Consider the following 16,805-nt stretch of genomic DNA (forward strand, 5'->3'; position numbering starts at 1 on the left):
AGACAGTCAATGTCAAACGTTCTTCATGCTTTACTGTTTTTTTTGCTTTCTTAATGATCATCTACATCACAAATGTTTCACTTACAAAGAATAACACGATCAGGTCCCTTTAAATAAAAAGAAGAAAAAAAGGCTGCTTTCCCATCTCATCAGAGTAGGAGCCTAGTCCAAGGTCCAGGCTAAAAACTAAAGGTGATCTTGCTTTTGACATTGCAGCTCCTGACTTTGAAACAGCCTCAGAGACACTAAAACAGTGCAGATTTAATCATTATCATTGCCATTTTCCTTGGTTGTTTTTGTCTCCATTTGTAAAGGACTTTGTAGCACTTGGGTTAAAAAGCACTGTATGTTAACCTACCAACTTACAAAGGCATTGGAAAAATATTCTACATACATTTCAACAGTTTGTCACAAATCAAACAGTCAGACAATCGTGTTGCTATTAATTACATACAATTATGTAAATTTTTTGCAATAATCAATCACACCATCTTTCAATATAACCAGGCCACTATGGTGTCTTGTTTCTTTGACAGTGCCTGCGGTGCCTGTACAGCTCAATGTCCATGATGCTTGTTGTCCAAGTGTGTATATGTGTGTTTATGCACTGGGCTCAGACTATGCCACAAAAGTGATTTAGAGTTTGCTTTGTGGGTTGAGCAGGTCCTTCAGAGCATCCAGGTTCTCCCCCTCTGGAGCCTCAGGCCATGCACTGTGGTCTGGAGAAGAACACACAAAACACACAAGGATTTAGTATACTAGTTTGCAGGGCCGGCGATTGCTATAGGCGAACTAGGCGATTGCCTAGGGCGTCAAATGTGTTGGGGGCGCCGTGTCGCCCTTAGGTCTACTTCTCATTAATAATAGAATTAGAATGACAAGTGAAATAAAACATGTTTATTAAACATGATCATCCTAGGGCGCCCCCTCAGCCACACGGAGCTCTGAAGCAGACCTGTGCGTCGCTTAGTGTCCACTCTCGCTGTAAAAATAGAGACGAGCAGCGGCACAGACCACGGAGCTGCTGCAGCGCGCCTTCCGTGGTCTGTGCAGCTTCAGGTTTATAATGGACGCGCTATGCTGTGGAGATGCTGCGGCAGATGTGTCCCGTTTGTGCTCCGTGTATTTCTGCAGTAGGTCTAGTTTCGGTTTTCCACCTGCGATGTAGAGCAGCGTACAGCCACTTCCCTAAACTTTGTCTCATTCAGAGACCAGAGTCTCAAACGGGGCTCTGTGTCTGTCAGACGGTCTGAGATCTACCGTATCAGCAGAGCAATCACGTAATGCACAGCAGACTATGGTGCAGGTGGATTATTTTCTGAAATATTGTGACTTTATTCTACAATATACAATACATTGTATTGTATAGTATATAGTATATACCGTAAAGACCGCGTCTGTGGATGCTTTAGCAAGATGTACGTACTGGGTATCTCCCACATGGAGTGGTACAGACTCTGCCCTGCATCAACCCTCAGGGTGGCTCCAGAGATGTAGGAGGCAGCAGGGGAGAGCAGGAAACACACCGCTGATGAGATCTGAACTTAGAAAAAAACCCAGAAGAAATCACTACATCCTGTGACACTGCAACAAAGCCACAGACACACAGCACATAATCTATTAACTATTGTTCTCAATTACCAAATATTTATTTTCTCTTATTAGTCATGCCAATCACGCTACATGACTTTGTTGTCTAAAATGAACTCTACAATGTCATTATTATGTCATATGTTTCACAGGATGCTTTCTGAAATACTGAGACTAACATTTCACGTTGACTTCCCATTATCATGCAGTTGAATGTGACAGATATCAATTAGACATTAGACAACTAAACAGGTAAATCTAGGTAGACCTAAATAAACAGACGCTGTGACATTGACAATTGAAGAAATGACTATGGATGTTATGGTGTATTTCTCTATATAGTTTAGCCCTTTCCGCAACACAGTGTCATCAAAAATATTTGTATGTTCACTTTAGCAAGGTATAGCCAGGACTTTGGATGTATGAAAAGGGACTTTGTTGAAAACCCCATAAACAATTACATGTTTTTTTTAAATATAACAAAACTGCTCTGAGTTTAATGGGTGCCTTTCCTCATGGTATTGAGGGTGTCACTACATGGTTACACACCTCTTCTGGTACTCCAAGCCTCTTTGCAGGACATAATGGAACAGACATCTTGAAAAGATTTGGTCCAAACTCCTTGTAGTTCTCCATTGCAGTTTTGGAAAAGATGGTGCCCTGTAACCAGACAAATGGACAGATTTGAAACTGAATTCAATTAAAAAAATTAAAGACATCCAACAATTATTCTGCATCAACCCTGTCCTTACAGGTGCAACAGAGTTGACTCTGACTCCTGAGGATGCCCACTCAATGGCCAGACTCTTTGTTAAGTTGTCCACTGCTGCCCTGGCTGCCCCTGTGTGGCTATCAGGGAGAGGAGATACAGTGTTTCAACAAAAGCAAGAAAAGTGGGCCAGTTGTAAATTAATGTGTGAATGTGGTGGGTGGTGCTGCTTACGCCATGCCTGGGAAGCCTTTCCACATGTCAGCAATGATGTTGACGATCACACCTCCATGCTGTTTCATCCATGCAGTGTAGACTGTGTGGATAGAACAGCAACAGTAAGACTGGGAGCTTTATCAAACACACACTAAGCCAGTGCTATCTGTCTGCATCTTACCCTCCTGGCAGCAGTGGAAGGTTCCAGTCAGGTTGGTGTCTACCACAGCTTTCCAGCCTTTAGAGGACATATGTTCTGCTGGGCTGGTGAACTGACCTCCTCCATTGTTCACCAGAAAGTCTATCCTGCCGAACTCTTTCAGCACTGACGACACAAGATTCTTCACCTGCAGCACCGGGGAATCAAAACATGCGATCAAACACTGACAACATCAACATGAAGCAGTTCCAGAGGCTGAATGCGTGTGTAGGCCCACCTCATCTTCGTTTCGGATGTTACATGGTAGAGGAGTGACACGTGCAGGGCTGGAGGCAGGGAGTTTTTGTCTCATCTCCTGAGCTGCTGCCTCCAACCTCTCTGCCTTTCTGCTGGAGATCACCACATTGCAACCTGAAGACAAAATAGTTAGCCATGACAAAAAAAACTATGATAACAGTACTGATAGTCTGTTCACTTTAGGACACAATTTTTATAATCATGATTTGGTTATTTGATGTGATTATTTCCAATGAGTTGGCCACAATTAATAGTCACTGAATTGCTTGCTGTTCTGTGATTTTTCATGGATGACTCCAAATTAAAGATACAATTTAAAGCAATTGGGAGTTCCACTGAATTCCATATTGGGAGGCAACATTTATTACCATTCACACATTTCAATCATGTGAGGCCAACAAATGAAAGTCATTCTTTGGTATTTATTTAGACATGACAAACGCGGAGGGTGAAATAAGTCTCAATTACTGAAATCCGAGGGGGAAACAGAATACTTGGTCCAGATGTTGCACCACATTCTGTAACCCATCAGTTAGGGCTGGGCGATATGGAGAAAATCAAATATCACGATATTTTTCACCAAATACCTCGATATCGATACCGCAACGATATTGTAGTGTTGACTATTGGTGCTTTCACAAAATATTTACACAATGAGATTTTTAATAAATAATCATCAGTAATGTGGATATAATTATGTGGGTAAAGGCAAATAATAGAACAGTTACAACAGTCTGGTAAGTTCAGAAAATGACATCACTTTACTGTAATGCAGCCTTTAAAACCAGGAAAAGGCAACACTTATGCCATATTATGATATTACAGTATCCAAAATCTAAGATGATATATCTCTCATATCACGATATCGATATAATATTGATGTATTGCCCAGCTCTACCATCAGTTATGTGACCTGACTAGGATATTAAATATTACTGTTATATTGCCACACACTGTAAACGTTTTTATCACACTTTGCCACATTCTTGACTTTAATAGCTGTTACCAAAACCTGAGCCACCACAGTGTTTAAAAGGTGTCACAATTCCAAGGTCTTTGCTGGTGTGACAGTAAGGTTGGAACAGGTTTAGAATTCTATCTATGTCAAAGTTCACTTGGCTGTAGTTGTCAGTCCGCTGCTGTTCACTTCAAACTGTCTGCTCTATGAAAAACATGTCTTGACCCAGAACTCGGCATCACTTACCCAGCTCCAGCAGCTCTGCAGAGATAGCTTTACCGATACCGGTCCCGCCACCCGTTACTATTGCAACTTTATGGTTGAACAAGCCCGGTCTGAAAACACTGGACGCCGCCATACTAGTATAACACTACTGAGGAAAAGCAAGGATATAAAGGGAAGATTCTAAATCGGATATGCTACAATGATCGACGTAGTTAGGTTTAGGCATAGGGAGTGAGGATTGGTTATGGTTAGGGTAAGAATACCAGGGTAAGCCAAACAGAGGCAGAATAAGGCGGGTCATGAGGAACGTCCTTTGACGTCGACACATCTAGCGGATCCGATCTAGCATTTACCGAAGCCAAAAAGCACGACACTGCTTGGCATTTTACGGTGGGTGCTTTATATGTCTATGGTGTTACACTGCTGTCATCTTCAGGAAGGTACAGGTAACTGTTACCTACAGGGTTAATTTTCCTCAATACATGTATAGACCATATTAATACAATAAATATGGTGTGAAATATTATATATAATCAGCTACTGAAATTGTACGTTTTTCTTGACATTTCCTGAAATGTAACTGTTACTTATTTAGTCATGCATATTTAGTGCGACAAATATTTAAGATTTTAAACCAAGAATTCTGTGCCTCTTTTTTTCCCCTATTTTATCATCAATTTTATCGGGCGAGTTATTCCTGAAACCTGATAGCCAGGAGGCAAACAGTTATGTTTCAAGAATTATTCAAAACATATATTGCATAAATATTAAATGCCAGAACTTAAATGTATATATTCTAATTTTTCTTGTATAACACCCATACACTGTCTTTTCTATTTCACTGTAATTTTGGATTGTGTGTTTGCTTATTTGTAGGTATGTTTATTCACACCTGTGCTGAAGATCAATAACAATTTTTTAGCATAAAAATAAAACCTTTGTACTGCTTATTTGCAATCAGTGATAATATACAAACTCCAGTAATATACAGGATGTATGGCACTATTAACACTGATCAGTACCAGTGATAAATCATTTTCACAGCACACATTGACGGGCCACTGCAGGAAATGCACAGGTGCTATCAATAATAGCACTTACTTGTGTTTGGGTTTATTGTATAGGTATGTATTGTATGGAATGCTTTAGGCTTTTGTTCTGACTGCAAGTCAAATTGCCTCTCATGGACATTGAGTATTTACTTCACAATACTTGGGGTATGAAATTGCAAATGCATATAATAAAGCCATTATTACACCTGTTTGGCAAGTCAAAATATCTGCTGTGAAAAAAGGTCTGTATTCCAGATGCAAGCTCTGCACAAGTATTTATCAAATGACCTTTCATAATTTCAATTAACCTTATTTTGCCTTGTTGATCAATTCAATAAACATTTTCACCTTCTGCTCCAGAGTCCATATTCTTTAATGTGCTGTGGATTCAACAGGCAAAGGGCGCTGTGGTAGAGCATTACAAAACTAACGTAGGTCATTTATCTGACCTGCAAAAAAAACAAACAGCGCAGGTGTCTACTGCCAAGAAACTGCAGGCCAGGAGAACCCCTTCTGGTTGTGGAACTATTTAAAGCTATCTATTATATGCAAAGTTACTAGGAGTTGTAGAGCCCTTTCTCTCTTTGGTGAGGCATCTTTTTGTGGTTACAGCCCACAAGTTTAAATTTCCTGCTACATTATAAAACAGATGAACAAAGACACAAAGAATTCCGCTCCAGACTGATTTATTTGTGGTGTTGAGGCCGTGTCCAGGTCGTTTAAATTATAGAAAAAGTCCCAAATCCACCAGTGACTCTTGCACTGGTTTACTGGTCCTTCAACTCCTTCAGTCTCCTGATCGCAGATTTGACTGTGACAGCTGAAGTTGTGCTGCAAAAGACAAAACAAAAAAAAACATTACTTATACTTTGTGTATGCCTTTTAAGGAATATTCCCAACTTCCACTGTCAAGAGACTCCCATCCTATTCAAGAGCCAGTCTTTCCTTATTTAGAAAACTAAAGTCGTGAAAAAGTAGTCACGGTCATTCAAGCGATTTAAGGAACCTTTGGGACACCTTCATGAACAGTATTCAGTATAAAAAGTTTTCCAGATAACCCATAACAGTACATCTGCAAATAACTAAGTTGCTTTGTGTTTCAGACATTGTTCAATGCAATAATGCAGTTTTTAGGCATTTGTCATAGTTTGGTACAGCCGCCAATCAGTTTTCATATTGTGGTCTGGCAAGGCCATGGCTATGTTATTGCAATTAGGCTTTCTACTGGGTATTTTGGTTCTCTCCACTGACATGTCGATGTTGTAAACGTTCACTGAATGAGAACATCTGAGAGGGCTGATTCAATTCTTGAGTAATTGAGATTTACCATAAATATGAAACCAGTTTACAAGCTTCAGTCTAGGTATGCAAGATTCATTTGTAGGTTTTGGTAAGGTTGGTTTTCACACCTGATGCTAACCATCCAGGAGTTTGCACGAACTGTAGCCTACTCAAAAGAAACCGGCTTTTCAAGTGGACTTGGGCACGGAAACGGCCAACCGTGCCAGGGTACGGTACGTAGTGTTCACACTACACAAACTGGACTTTGGTTCAAAGTGTACTCGGGTCAGGGCCCAGGTCCCTGATGTGAAAGCCCCCTTACTGCATTATATTTTTAATAGTCCCCTGCCTGCTGAATTGCGTTTTTCTTTACATAAAAACCTGGATGGTATGGTCAAAGTATCTAATTGATCCAACAAATATTGCATCAATTCACTGTCCCATCACAGCACCTTTCATCACACCAACAAATTCATCTCACATACTAAGACTGAAACTGGTAATACAATTTAATGTGCATGTCCTCCAAAGGCCCATTCTGAGCCAGGAAAACCCTGGAACCATATTGCACAAACAGGCTAATCACTGACATTCATAACATTTAGATGCCAATGATTAGCTTAGAAGCTTTGCATAATATTGAAACAAAAGACATCCAGTTCTCTAGGTGAAAGCTGTATTTGCTGCTGCTCCATGGGTACACTTCCTACTGTGTTCTGACCATTTACTGTTAATAACGCAACAAAACCCAGACATGGCCCTAGCAGCTAGCTCTCTCTCTCTCTCTCTCGCTCGCTCTCTCTAAAATATTTTTTGCATATTGTTGTCCTCATAATTATCCAGACCGGGAAATGACTTAAATCAATTTCCATACTGGCTTAGCAGCAGCAGCCCCCAAACCAAAATTACTTTTTTAATGGATATGAAAACATCCACAGCAACAATATCCATTTGGGTGAGTACATGTTGCCAGATTTGATGGCAGAATTACAGCAAAGCAGAAAGAAACCTACTTGTATGTCCAGGCGCCTCCTGCCACGGTCTTCCTGCAGGACCCACAGTGCCAGATACCAACAGCCCTCCTCTTCATCTTGGTCTGTCAATATCAAATTAACACATTAATTAACAGTTACAAAACGGTATTTTTCCCCATTTCTCCAGAGACAAATCCAAACATTGTGTACTAAAAACCAGTGCCATTAGCTGCAGTAACGTTACATACACGTAATAGTCACACTGCTAGATCATGTATTAGTTACAGCGAAGTCTTTTGATGATATCTAGATATTCCTTACCTTGCCACAGAATGAGCAGGTGTATTTAGCGTGCTGGGAGATTTCAATTTTCTTCACCATCTTCCTCAGCGACGCGCCATAACGCGTGCCATATTTACCAACGATCCCCACCTTCTTGGTACGCTTGGCCTGCGGACAAGATGTACACCCAGTAAGATACAATGACATTTTAATGCAGGTGTACAAGCAGTAACCATTTCTGATAGACGTGGTTAATACTACAGACAGATCTGCTCTGCCACCGAACTTTCAAGCAGTAAGTTTACAAGGGTAAAGGAGTGCACAGAGGAGTGTTCTTGCAGGATATCCAAATATTCTATATATTCCCGTACAGAGCCAGTTCATTTTGCCAACCAAATGTATTGGGGAACACTATTCACATATTCAACACGTGATTAAACTGCAGAAGCCGTAATACCAGGGTGCTAACGTTAGCCTACACCCGCTTCCTCTCACCAAAATGTTAACGTTAGCCATCCAGCTACATAGGGTTGAATTGTTTATATCCTGGACCAGGTTTAGAGGAGACGAACTATATTGAGACATGAAGCATACCATATTGTTTTACTTTAAAAAACCGCCGGCCCTCTAAACTAACATGGCATTTAGAATTTAGAGACCGACAGCATGCTAATATGACTAGCCCGCCCGGTACATGGATTTGTTGAGTAACGTTAGCAATGGTGGCAGCCATTTCTCTCACTAGACCCACGAAAACATCGTTTTACTTGTTGCTATAATCACAAAATCAACACAAATAACGGCCAGGTCTAACAAACAAAGACACAATAGAGCTTTCCAACTATGTGATTATATCATTTAGAGCACAGGAATTGTCGGATTGAAACAGATTTGGAAGGGGACATTCTAGGCTCACCATCGTTTCAGTGGAGACGTAGGTCCAAAGAGGGATTGCTTACCGCGCAGGCGCGATTTACCCAGTCGTTTACACTGCATTGTGGGACTTTGAGTTTTCACGTAATGCAGATGCTACTATATAAACATATAACTACTATTATACATCGTTTACAATACTATGGACTTTTGCCAAGGACTAGTGTTGCTTGCATATTTTTTTTTAACAAAAAATAAATTAATAAAATCTTCACGTACGCAATAATAATACAGGAAATTATTGTAACTAAGGACGCCACAGTGGATACGCGCATGCGTATTCATGATGTGGAAACGACATCCCTGCTGCTGAGTTGAAATGTTTGTCGACTAGCCTGTCATAATGCGGTCTTTGTTTTTTGTTAGCACATAGTGTATTAAAAATATTCTTTCCTGGCAGCTTAGTTAGTTGATATGCTATGAAGCTAACACGAAAACAGGTTCTCGCGAAGGCAAAGGCCTCCGACTTGGAAAGCGTGAAGAAATTGAACTGCTGGTAGGTGTTGAAATTGTAGCATAACAGTTGTCAGTAATTTTGTCGTTGTTTTGTTTACATGTCGATGTAGGTTGAAAGGTAAAGGTTGTTTTGTATATCTCTATTTTCTATATTTGTGGTAAGTTAACGTTACATTCTATTTTTGCAGGGGATGCAACCTGACTGATGTGAGTATACGGTTAATGGATATATCATATTAGGTTTGACACTGAATTCACGTTATTCATGCTCAAATTGACTTTTTTACTCGTTTTTATTGTTTTAATTTAAGTTGTACGCATATATTTATGCAATATGTGTTCCTTTATATTCTGTCTTTGCAGATTTCTATCTTCACTCAAATGGCCAACATTGAGGTGCTGACACTTAGGTTGGTCTATTTAACTCTTTGCTATGTGTCTCTCTGACACATTCACACACAGAGATACTGTTTGACACTGATGGTACTGTTACATTTGCACCGAATCATTTGAGATGATCCAAGAATCCTGATGTTTTTCCTTTTCTCTCTCTGTAGTGTCAACAACATCTCATCTCTCTCTTCTCTGGCTGGCTGTCTGTCTCTATGTGAGCTCTACCTGAGGAAGAACAATATTCCCTCACTCTCTGAGCTCTCTCATCTACGACCCTTGACACGTCTCAGAGTGCTCTGGTTGGCTGAGAACCCCTGTTGTGGAACTGACTCCATTCAGTATCGCCTCACTGTACTGCGCTGCCTTCCTCGCCTCCAGAAGCTTGACAACCAAGGTGAGTGTGCAGTGTGTATGTGACTATTAGAAATTATTTGCACCCACAATGGGAAGAAAGGCATTCAAATTATTGTTGACTGGAGCAAAACTATGCATAGCTTTGGTATGACTTGAGAGAAGGTGGTTAGATAAAACATATTTCTGTTTTAATGACGCATGTGTATTATATACAGTATATACTGTACATACACTTGTGTGTTTTGTGTCGGTGTTGCAGTAGTGACAGAAGATGAGCTTGCACTTGCTCTCATGGAGGGTGAAGAAGTCACCACCCCCCCAGGCAGTGTTCAAAACCAGCTTTCCACCAATGGACTTCCAGATGCAGAGACAGAGAATGACTCGCTTAACTACAACATGGAGGAGACCAAGTAAGCTTTGTGGATTGATACCAAAAGTTACAGGAAGTAGAACGTGCACTGGCTGAAAATAGTCTGTCAAGGTAAAAGCATTTCACTCTTGATTTTTGTATTTAGCAAAATCAGGGAAGAATTGGGGATGAAGCCCCTCTCCAGAGACAAGTTCCCCTCTCTTTCCTCTCCATCAACCAGAGAAAATAAACCATTAATGAAAAAGGTAACCTCTTATCTCTGAACATTGCTTCCTAGAACTCTAAATGTTTAATATACTTAAAAACTTGGAATTTGTTTTTTTTATTAATCTTAGGAAATAAATGATAACCTAAATTGTATTTTCAGACACACACTCTTGATGCAGTTCTGCTGCTGCTGCAGGATTTGGATGAAGAGGAGCTTCACATTGTACACACAGCTACCGAAAATAGACTGCAAACCTACACACTGGACTCAGAGATGCTGTTCGATTCACTGAAGACACAAAAAACTCCCGAGATCCAACACTGAAACATTTTATAGCATGCACTCAGGGCCAAACCTCTCCCGCCTCTTTCCATATTTAACCCAAACCTCATTCTTGGGGCTCACAATACAGATCCTTAAACACCGCCTTTCTTACCCGTTACCTTTCGATTGCAATATGCATGGCACTTGATTTGGTTCACTGATCTCTCTCCCGTTTGTTACACAATTTCACATGTGGAGAAGTACTACTTAAATAGCAGCATGCCTACCTGCCTTGTACAAACAAACGAATGTACGTTTTGCTAAATGTAAATCTATTTCTATAATTAAAAAAATAAATGTAATTGCAATAATTCATTATGTGTGGAATTTAATTACACAGATGTTAGCTGAAAACATGTAATGTATCAAAATGCAAGATATGAATGTCACCGAGCTATAATGGGGCATTTTGAGAAGTGAAACAATTCACCAATAATTAGATTCAAGCCATTCATTTAAACTGTGGAGCCTGAAAGCTGGGCTCAAGGGCCTTTATATCAGTGACCGATTCAACCAAAATATCCATTTGCTGGTAAAGTCGGTGGATGAAGTGTAAGTGATACAAGTCTAAAGTCTTCTCCTCTCAGTCACCCTCTTCGTTCTCCAGGAAATCCATCAACGTGCTTGCATCCACAGCAACAATTAAGTACTCCACACCATCTGCACCCTGAAGAATCATGGGAATAAATGTAAGTGAGAGACACACGAGTCAGAGTTATTGCACTGAATGAGAGATGGGAACTCTAAAGTCAAACAGGACTCCACCTTGCGTGTCCGTATCAGTTTGTGGTCTCTGAACTCAGTCAGCTGAGTCCTCAGTGTGAGGTCAGAGTTCACCAAGAACGCTTCGCGACAACGCTGGTAGAAATCTTGGAATGACAATCCTGCACACGGCGATAGGAACATATTACAATCATAAAGCAACATTTTACTGAACAATCTGTCCAGAATTTTGAAGTTTTGTGTGTGCACCTGTGTATGATGGGTTCTCTTTGTTTTCCAGCTGGAATTTCACCAACAGTTTGAAAATTCCTCTGCAGGACACAGAGCCATGAAGAATTGAAGCAATTAATCAACCACTTAACAGCTCTGATAGTTAATTATGCCAAGGTGAATGTAGTACCTTGCATTGGGTGTCAAGCTGCGTAGCACGTGTGTAAGGGAGGACAGAGCGAGAGCGCCAGTCTGCTGCACCAGGAGCGAGTTTTCATATGACGTTTCCTCTGCGTAGTGCTGAAAGGTCACACACTCCCACCACAACCAGTTAAACTGGCTCTGCTTAAACTGGTCCCACACTGGAAACACACAGGAAAGATTCAGCTACAAGAATACATTTCAATATAATTAACACAGCAGTACACGCACACTTACAAACACCCACCCAGTGGAGCGTTTATGTGGTCTAAAGAAGCCACCAAGTGCAGGTTGGGCAGGGATGCCAGCTGCCCCAGTGCACTCTGGGTCTTCTCTCCTCGCAGCATTGGTCCGTCGATATTATGGATTAGCAGGTATACGTGGAGATCTGGGCCTGCAAGGACATGCTTTACTTGTAAAACACAGAATTCAAACACAAGCTTAACCCTTGTGTTGACTTCGGGTCACATTGACCCGTTTTAAATTTTTGTTTTGTATCAGAAAATATGGGACGTAGAAATAAGCGTTGAAAATGTGTAGAAGAAAAATTAAAACATTTAAAATGTTGGAAAAAGCAAAAACAAAAAAGGCGTCAAAAATGTTTTTTTAAGGTTGAAGGGAAGACAACACAAGGGTTAAGACAGAGACAATTGACAGACACACTCACTGTCTTTGAGAGTCTGAGTGATGTACTCGATCTGGTCTGACGGGGTCCGGAAACTTCCCTGGTGCTCTAAAACCTCGCACGTCAAAGCATTTAGGATCTGCAACGAAAGCATAGTACGATAAGGACAGAAGAAAAAAAAAAAAAAAAACTACCATTTATCAATATTGCTCAAGCTCTTTTAAACCACAAGGGTGGCAACAAAATTCTGTGAAAAGACCAAAAACAACACTGTTAGTCTGTGGCACTCAGCTCCATGCCCATTGTGAATCTTTGAGCTGGGTCATAAATACATAGTTTAATTTTTAAGCAAGGCCAAGTAATTTTGCTAAAACAGCTGGACACTATTAGGAAAATGTCAGGAGGAAATCATGCATTTATTGGAGACTATTTTTTTTATCTATGGATTAATACCCATTTGATGCTGCAGTGAGTATTTTCTTCAGCAGGACAGTGTATTTGTGATTGTCTCAAAATAAACTACAGTGTCTGTGTTCATGTCACCCAGTGCAACAGTATGGCTCACTGATGTGTTTCAATAGTTTTTGCACAATGGAGCTCTATAGCACAGAGGAATAAGATGCATCAGTCGTTTGCCACACACACAAAATACGCATTAGTAGGACACATGCATTGCTGGTTTTGGTCTTTTCATGAAATTTGTTGACAATAAAAAAAAAAAAAATCCAGAACATCACAAGCCTTGTTCCTTGCACACTGTTGCTTCTACTTTGGTCCCAAGCATTTTTATTTTTGAAGAGATTTTTCTGTGTATACTGACTGATTTTAGAGTAATGGAAGGGAAGAATCCGTTGACCACGAGGTGGATTTCCTGAGCCAAGTGAGATACACGGAAGTCTTCCAGCAGAGATTTTTTGCTGCCCAAACCGTAGACCAGCACACTGAATCCCAACCTATACAAACAAACAGACACTTTTTTGTCTTGTACCAAAGACATTACAACGAAGCATGGATTTAAGAAAGTGCAAACCAAACTTACTGTAACTGTAACATCCATTTGCTAGAGTGCTTTCGGTGTTTGTTGTGGAGCTGCTGGATCTCATTGGAGCAGCAGGACGGCTTTCCTTCTAAAAGTTGGACCAACGTCTCCTAAAAACACAAAATAAGGATGCACTTTATTAATACGGGAGCACAGCTCATTTAACACATTTAGAACACTGGCTGTTATATACTGACCCTGTCAAGTTTAGGTGTGTGTAAACGCTCTAGCGTGCGGTCTGATGTCAAGACCTTTGAACTGCCATGTGCTTCAAAATACTCCTCAATCATACTGGGCTGATTGGGTACTTCAGAAGCGGTCTTGCTCTTCTTGGCAGGAGTCTTGTAGAGAGCTGCAGATGAACCTTTACTGGGTGTTCTTAGAGTCTTCAAGTTCTCATTGTCTTCTTTCTTTACTTTCTGCTCTTCCTCTATCCCAACTTCATCCTCCTCTTCCCCAGAGTCAGAGGGCGACAGCTCGCTATCGCTGTCTGATCGGATGCTCGGAGCTGAAAGTATCAAAACAGCTTAGCTAAAGTCTAACTTAAATAACAAGAGAATCATCTTCCATTGTAACATGTTACACTCACTTGTCATTCTCTTCCTGAGCCTGTGGGGTGTTGTGGAGACAAACTGAACCTTCTTGCTCTGTCATACAGAAAGCAGAAGTAACACTGAGAAAACAACATCTCTGCCACTGCAGCAAAAAGCCACCTAATCTGACATGTATACGAGAAGTTAAGCAAACAAATTCCTTCTAGTCTCACCCTCTGAGGTGTCCTGCTTTCCCCTCTGTGGTCTAGTCAAAGACAGAAAGAATAGACTTAGTTGTATATAAAAAAGTAAGTCAAAATAAGGAAAGTTTGCTGAACTCACTGCGGCCTATTCGGGTGGGAGTCGAGGGTTCAATGTTGGGGGTCGTGCTGAAGGTCACGCTTTTCCCAGGAGTCCGAGCCAACTCACTCGCTATTTGTAAAAACCCAAAGAGAAAGTGTGTAACATCCTAAAAACCAAGTTAATAATCATCTGATGCATGCAGCTGATGACATGCAATCCAAGAGGATGGAGGGTCTCACCAGTCTGGGCCATGCTGTGTCCACGTTTGCCTTTCTGAAAGGTGAAAATGGAGGATCCAGCCACTCTGTACATACCCTCCTCGTCTTCTGTAAAACCAAGGATATTATGTAACCTCATTAAATGATATTACGGTATGCATATGATTAGCAGCAATAAATACAATGGCCTTGTGCCCATTCAGGCTGTACCAGGAGGAACTGGAGTTGGTGTGTTAATTCCAGCATTGATCAGTTGTGAAAATATGATGTTTTAATACTGTATATAAACTCAGTCTACTCCCATTGATATAAATGGGGTGCGCAAAATACCTATGAGAAGTAAAATAAAAAACTCAACAGCAACACAAACTGTAAAACTGTTTCAACAAAAACAAACACTATAACCTGACCACGAAGACAGGATTTATTGCAGGGCTGTTGTATTAGACATAATTCATTTTAGCTAGGTGTACTTAAAAAACTGGCAACTAAGTGCATACTAAATTGCAGCTGGGGATTTTTTTATATATTATTTAGCAGCAGGCTGAATAAAGGTTTAATAAAAATACCTTGCTGTAAAAACAAACAAACCTGACAGGTAGACTATGGGCAAGGTTTACTACCCACAAAAAGAAAAAGAAAAAAAATCAGTTGGCTCACTTACCTTCTGCATTGTCTGTTCCTAAAGCTTGGACATAGTTCTGCTCATCAAGGACTTCATTTTCGTCCCCATCATGTTCTGCATCCACTCTGGTCCGTCGTCCAGCTGGGCTTTTAAACGTTACCATCTTCTGAACAGACCCACTGTTTCTCTGCACACCTTTTAGTTATACACAGACAGACCGACAGGCAGCAGTTAGTGAGACGGAGTAGTTAACTACGTGCTTATAACAAACAAAATATCTGAGCTGGAGAAGTATAGGGACTGTGTTGCTTACCCTCCTGTTTGTCCACGATATGCTCCAGAGCATCTCCATCACCAATGAACTTCACCTCCAACACACTCATGATGACTAAAGGGAAATAAAACATAGTGTGACAGTGGCTAACTAAGCTAACTACTCAGCAGTGTCTTACAAACACAACACACAGACTTCGCTTATCAAGGTGACATGCTTTAACGTTACTGCTTTTAATTTAGTTTGGCTCTATCAGTCATGATAACGTCGTGTTAGCTGACAGTGCAGTGTGGTGTAGTTTCCTGTGGACAGTAAGCAACAATGGACAGCGGCAGCACATTGAATGTCTAAAAAAAAAAGGGGAACAGTAACCAAATGTGTCTCAACTACGGTAACTTACCAGATAACGAGTCAGTACCGCCCGAAGAAAATGTAAACAAAACTTTCATAAACTGAGAGCTACGCTGTGTGGTGTGACAACTTTCCGCGCCATCCTCCTGAAGTTTTTAAACCACATGACAAGCAAAAGGTCATACGGTGGCCAATCAGAACGTTGCTTCAGTAAAAACCACATCTCCCAAGATGCACTTCGCACACTCGCTGATGAGACTTCAGTTTCAAAGTTGTATGATAATAATAATAATAATAATAATAATTACAATAAATGATAGTTAATAATAATTATAAAAATGTTAAAAGTGGCATTAAACTTTACTGTTATTTTTATTCCTATTATCATTATGACACCTATATTAGAAATGAACCATATGCAAACTTATTATTGTAAAAACAATGGTAGTTTTATGTAGTCAGAAAAAATTATCCACCACCAGTATTCAAGAGAAGCCGTGGTAGTCGCTGCACATTTAGTCCATGAAAACATATTATCAAGGATCATTTAGTAGTATACCCACTCAACAGGCTCATGATTATTATACTTCTGACTATACTTCTGCAGTATATATACACACTGTGAGCAAGCTTCTTTCTCTTTTTAAGTAATACCATTTAGAGACAATCCAAAACTGAAGATTGTGTACAAAGCTAAATAATGATTATTTTAAAAATAATGAACACTTCTGAAAGAGGTAGGTTAAAACAAACATAAGAGGTTAAGACAAACATCGTAATTGTGTATGGTCAAGAGTCGTAACCCATGCTCTTCATAGTATTTGTGTTTTACCATCAAGCTGGCACATATAGATAATTGCTAACTTTAGTATCATTGTTTTCAGCCTCCAGTGAGTGCCCACATACTGACAGCAGCCATTG

The 16,805-nt window shown here is 40.3% G+C and overlaps 4 protein-coding genes across 5 annotated transcripts; 1 reads left to right on the plus strand and 3 right to left on the minus strand.

Moving 5' to 3' along the window:
• Positions 1-12: 12 nt before the first annotated feature.
• pecr (peroxisomal trans-2-enoyl-CoA reductase) lies at positions 13-4,432 on the minus strand. 2 transcript variants are annotated; one of them, XM_078264648.1, is made up of 8 exons: positions 4,177-4,432; positions 2,953-3,086; positions 2,697-2,862; positions 2,534-2,615; positions 2,343-2,439; positions 2,140-2,250; positions 1,384-1,538; positions 13-719 (listed from the first exon to the last, which is right to left on the minus strand). In XM_078264648.1, exons 1-8 carry the CDS (start codon positions 4,286-4,288, stop codon positions 701-703), a joined length of 876 nt encoding a protein of 291 aa, XP_078120774.1. In that variant the 5' UTR covers positions 4,289-4,432; the 3' UTR covers positions 13-700. The 2 variants fall into 2 exon arrangements, with proteins under 2 accessions (XP_078120774.1, XP_078120773.1); XM_078264647.1 differs by having other exon boundaries at positions 1,427-1,538; positions 4,177-4,428.
• A 1,444-nt stretch (positions 4,433-5,876) lies between these two features.
• Positions 5,877-8,735, minus strand: rpl37a (ribosomal protein L37a). The gene is made up of 4 exons (XM_078264653.1): positions 8,661-8,735; positions 7,784-7,912; positions 7,502-7,584; positions 5,877-6,038 (listed from the first exon to the last, which is right to left on the minus strand). The coding sequence occupies exons 1-4, from the start codon at positions 8,661-8,663 to the stop codon at positions 5,975-5,977; spliced, it is 279 nt and encodes a 92-aa protein (XP_078120779.1). The 5' UTR covers positions 8,664-8,735; the 3' UTR covers positions 5,877-5,974.
• A 231-nt stretch (positions 8,736-8,966) lies between these two features.
• cfap410 (cilia and flagella associated protein 410) lies at positions 8,967-10,793 on the plus strand. Its single transcript, XM_078264655.1, has 7 exons — positions 8,967-9,173; positions 9,322-9,340; positions 9,497-9,543; positions 9,691-9,920; positions 10,140-10,290; positions 10,396-10,495; positions 10,618-10,793. Exons 1-7 carry the CDS (start codon positions 9,097-9,099, stop codon positions 10,780-10,782), a joined length of 789 nt encoding a protein of 262 aa, XP_078120781.1. The 5' UTR covers positions 8,967-9,096; the 3' UTR covers positions 10,783-10,793.
• On the minus strand, positions 10,772-16,043 carry orc2 (origin recognition complex, subunit 2). The gene is made up of 16 exons (XM_078264654.1): positions 15,934-16,043; positions 15,573-15,647; positions 15,299-15,454; positions 14,656-14,742; positions 14,456-14,545; positions 14,347-14,378; positions 14,170-14,227; positions 13,778-14,088; positions 13,581-13,690; positions 13,362-13,494; positions 12,584-12,680; positions 12,164-12,310; positions 11,906-12,077; positions 11,755-11,816; positions 11,548-11,666; positions 10,772-11,449 (listed from the first exon to the last, which is right to left on the minus strand). The coding sequence occupies exons 1-16, from the start codon at positions 15,980-15,982 to the stop codon at positions 11,366-11,368; spliced, it is 1,782 nt and encodes a 593-aa protein (XP_078120780.1). The 5' UTR covers positions 15,983-16,043; the 3' UTR covers positions 10,772-11,365.
• Between the last annotated feature and the right edge of the window lie 762 nt (positions 16,044-16,805).

The sequence above is a fragment of the Sander vitreus genome, chromosome 12 (assembly GCF_031162955.1).
Source record: "Sander vitreus isolate 19-12246 chromosome 12, sanVit1, whole genome shotgun sequence".
Taxonomy (NCBI): domain Eukaryota; kingdom Metazoa; phylum Chordata; class Actinopteri; order Perciformes; family Percidae; genus Sander; species Sander vitreus.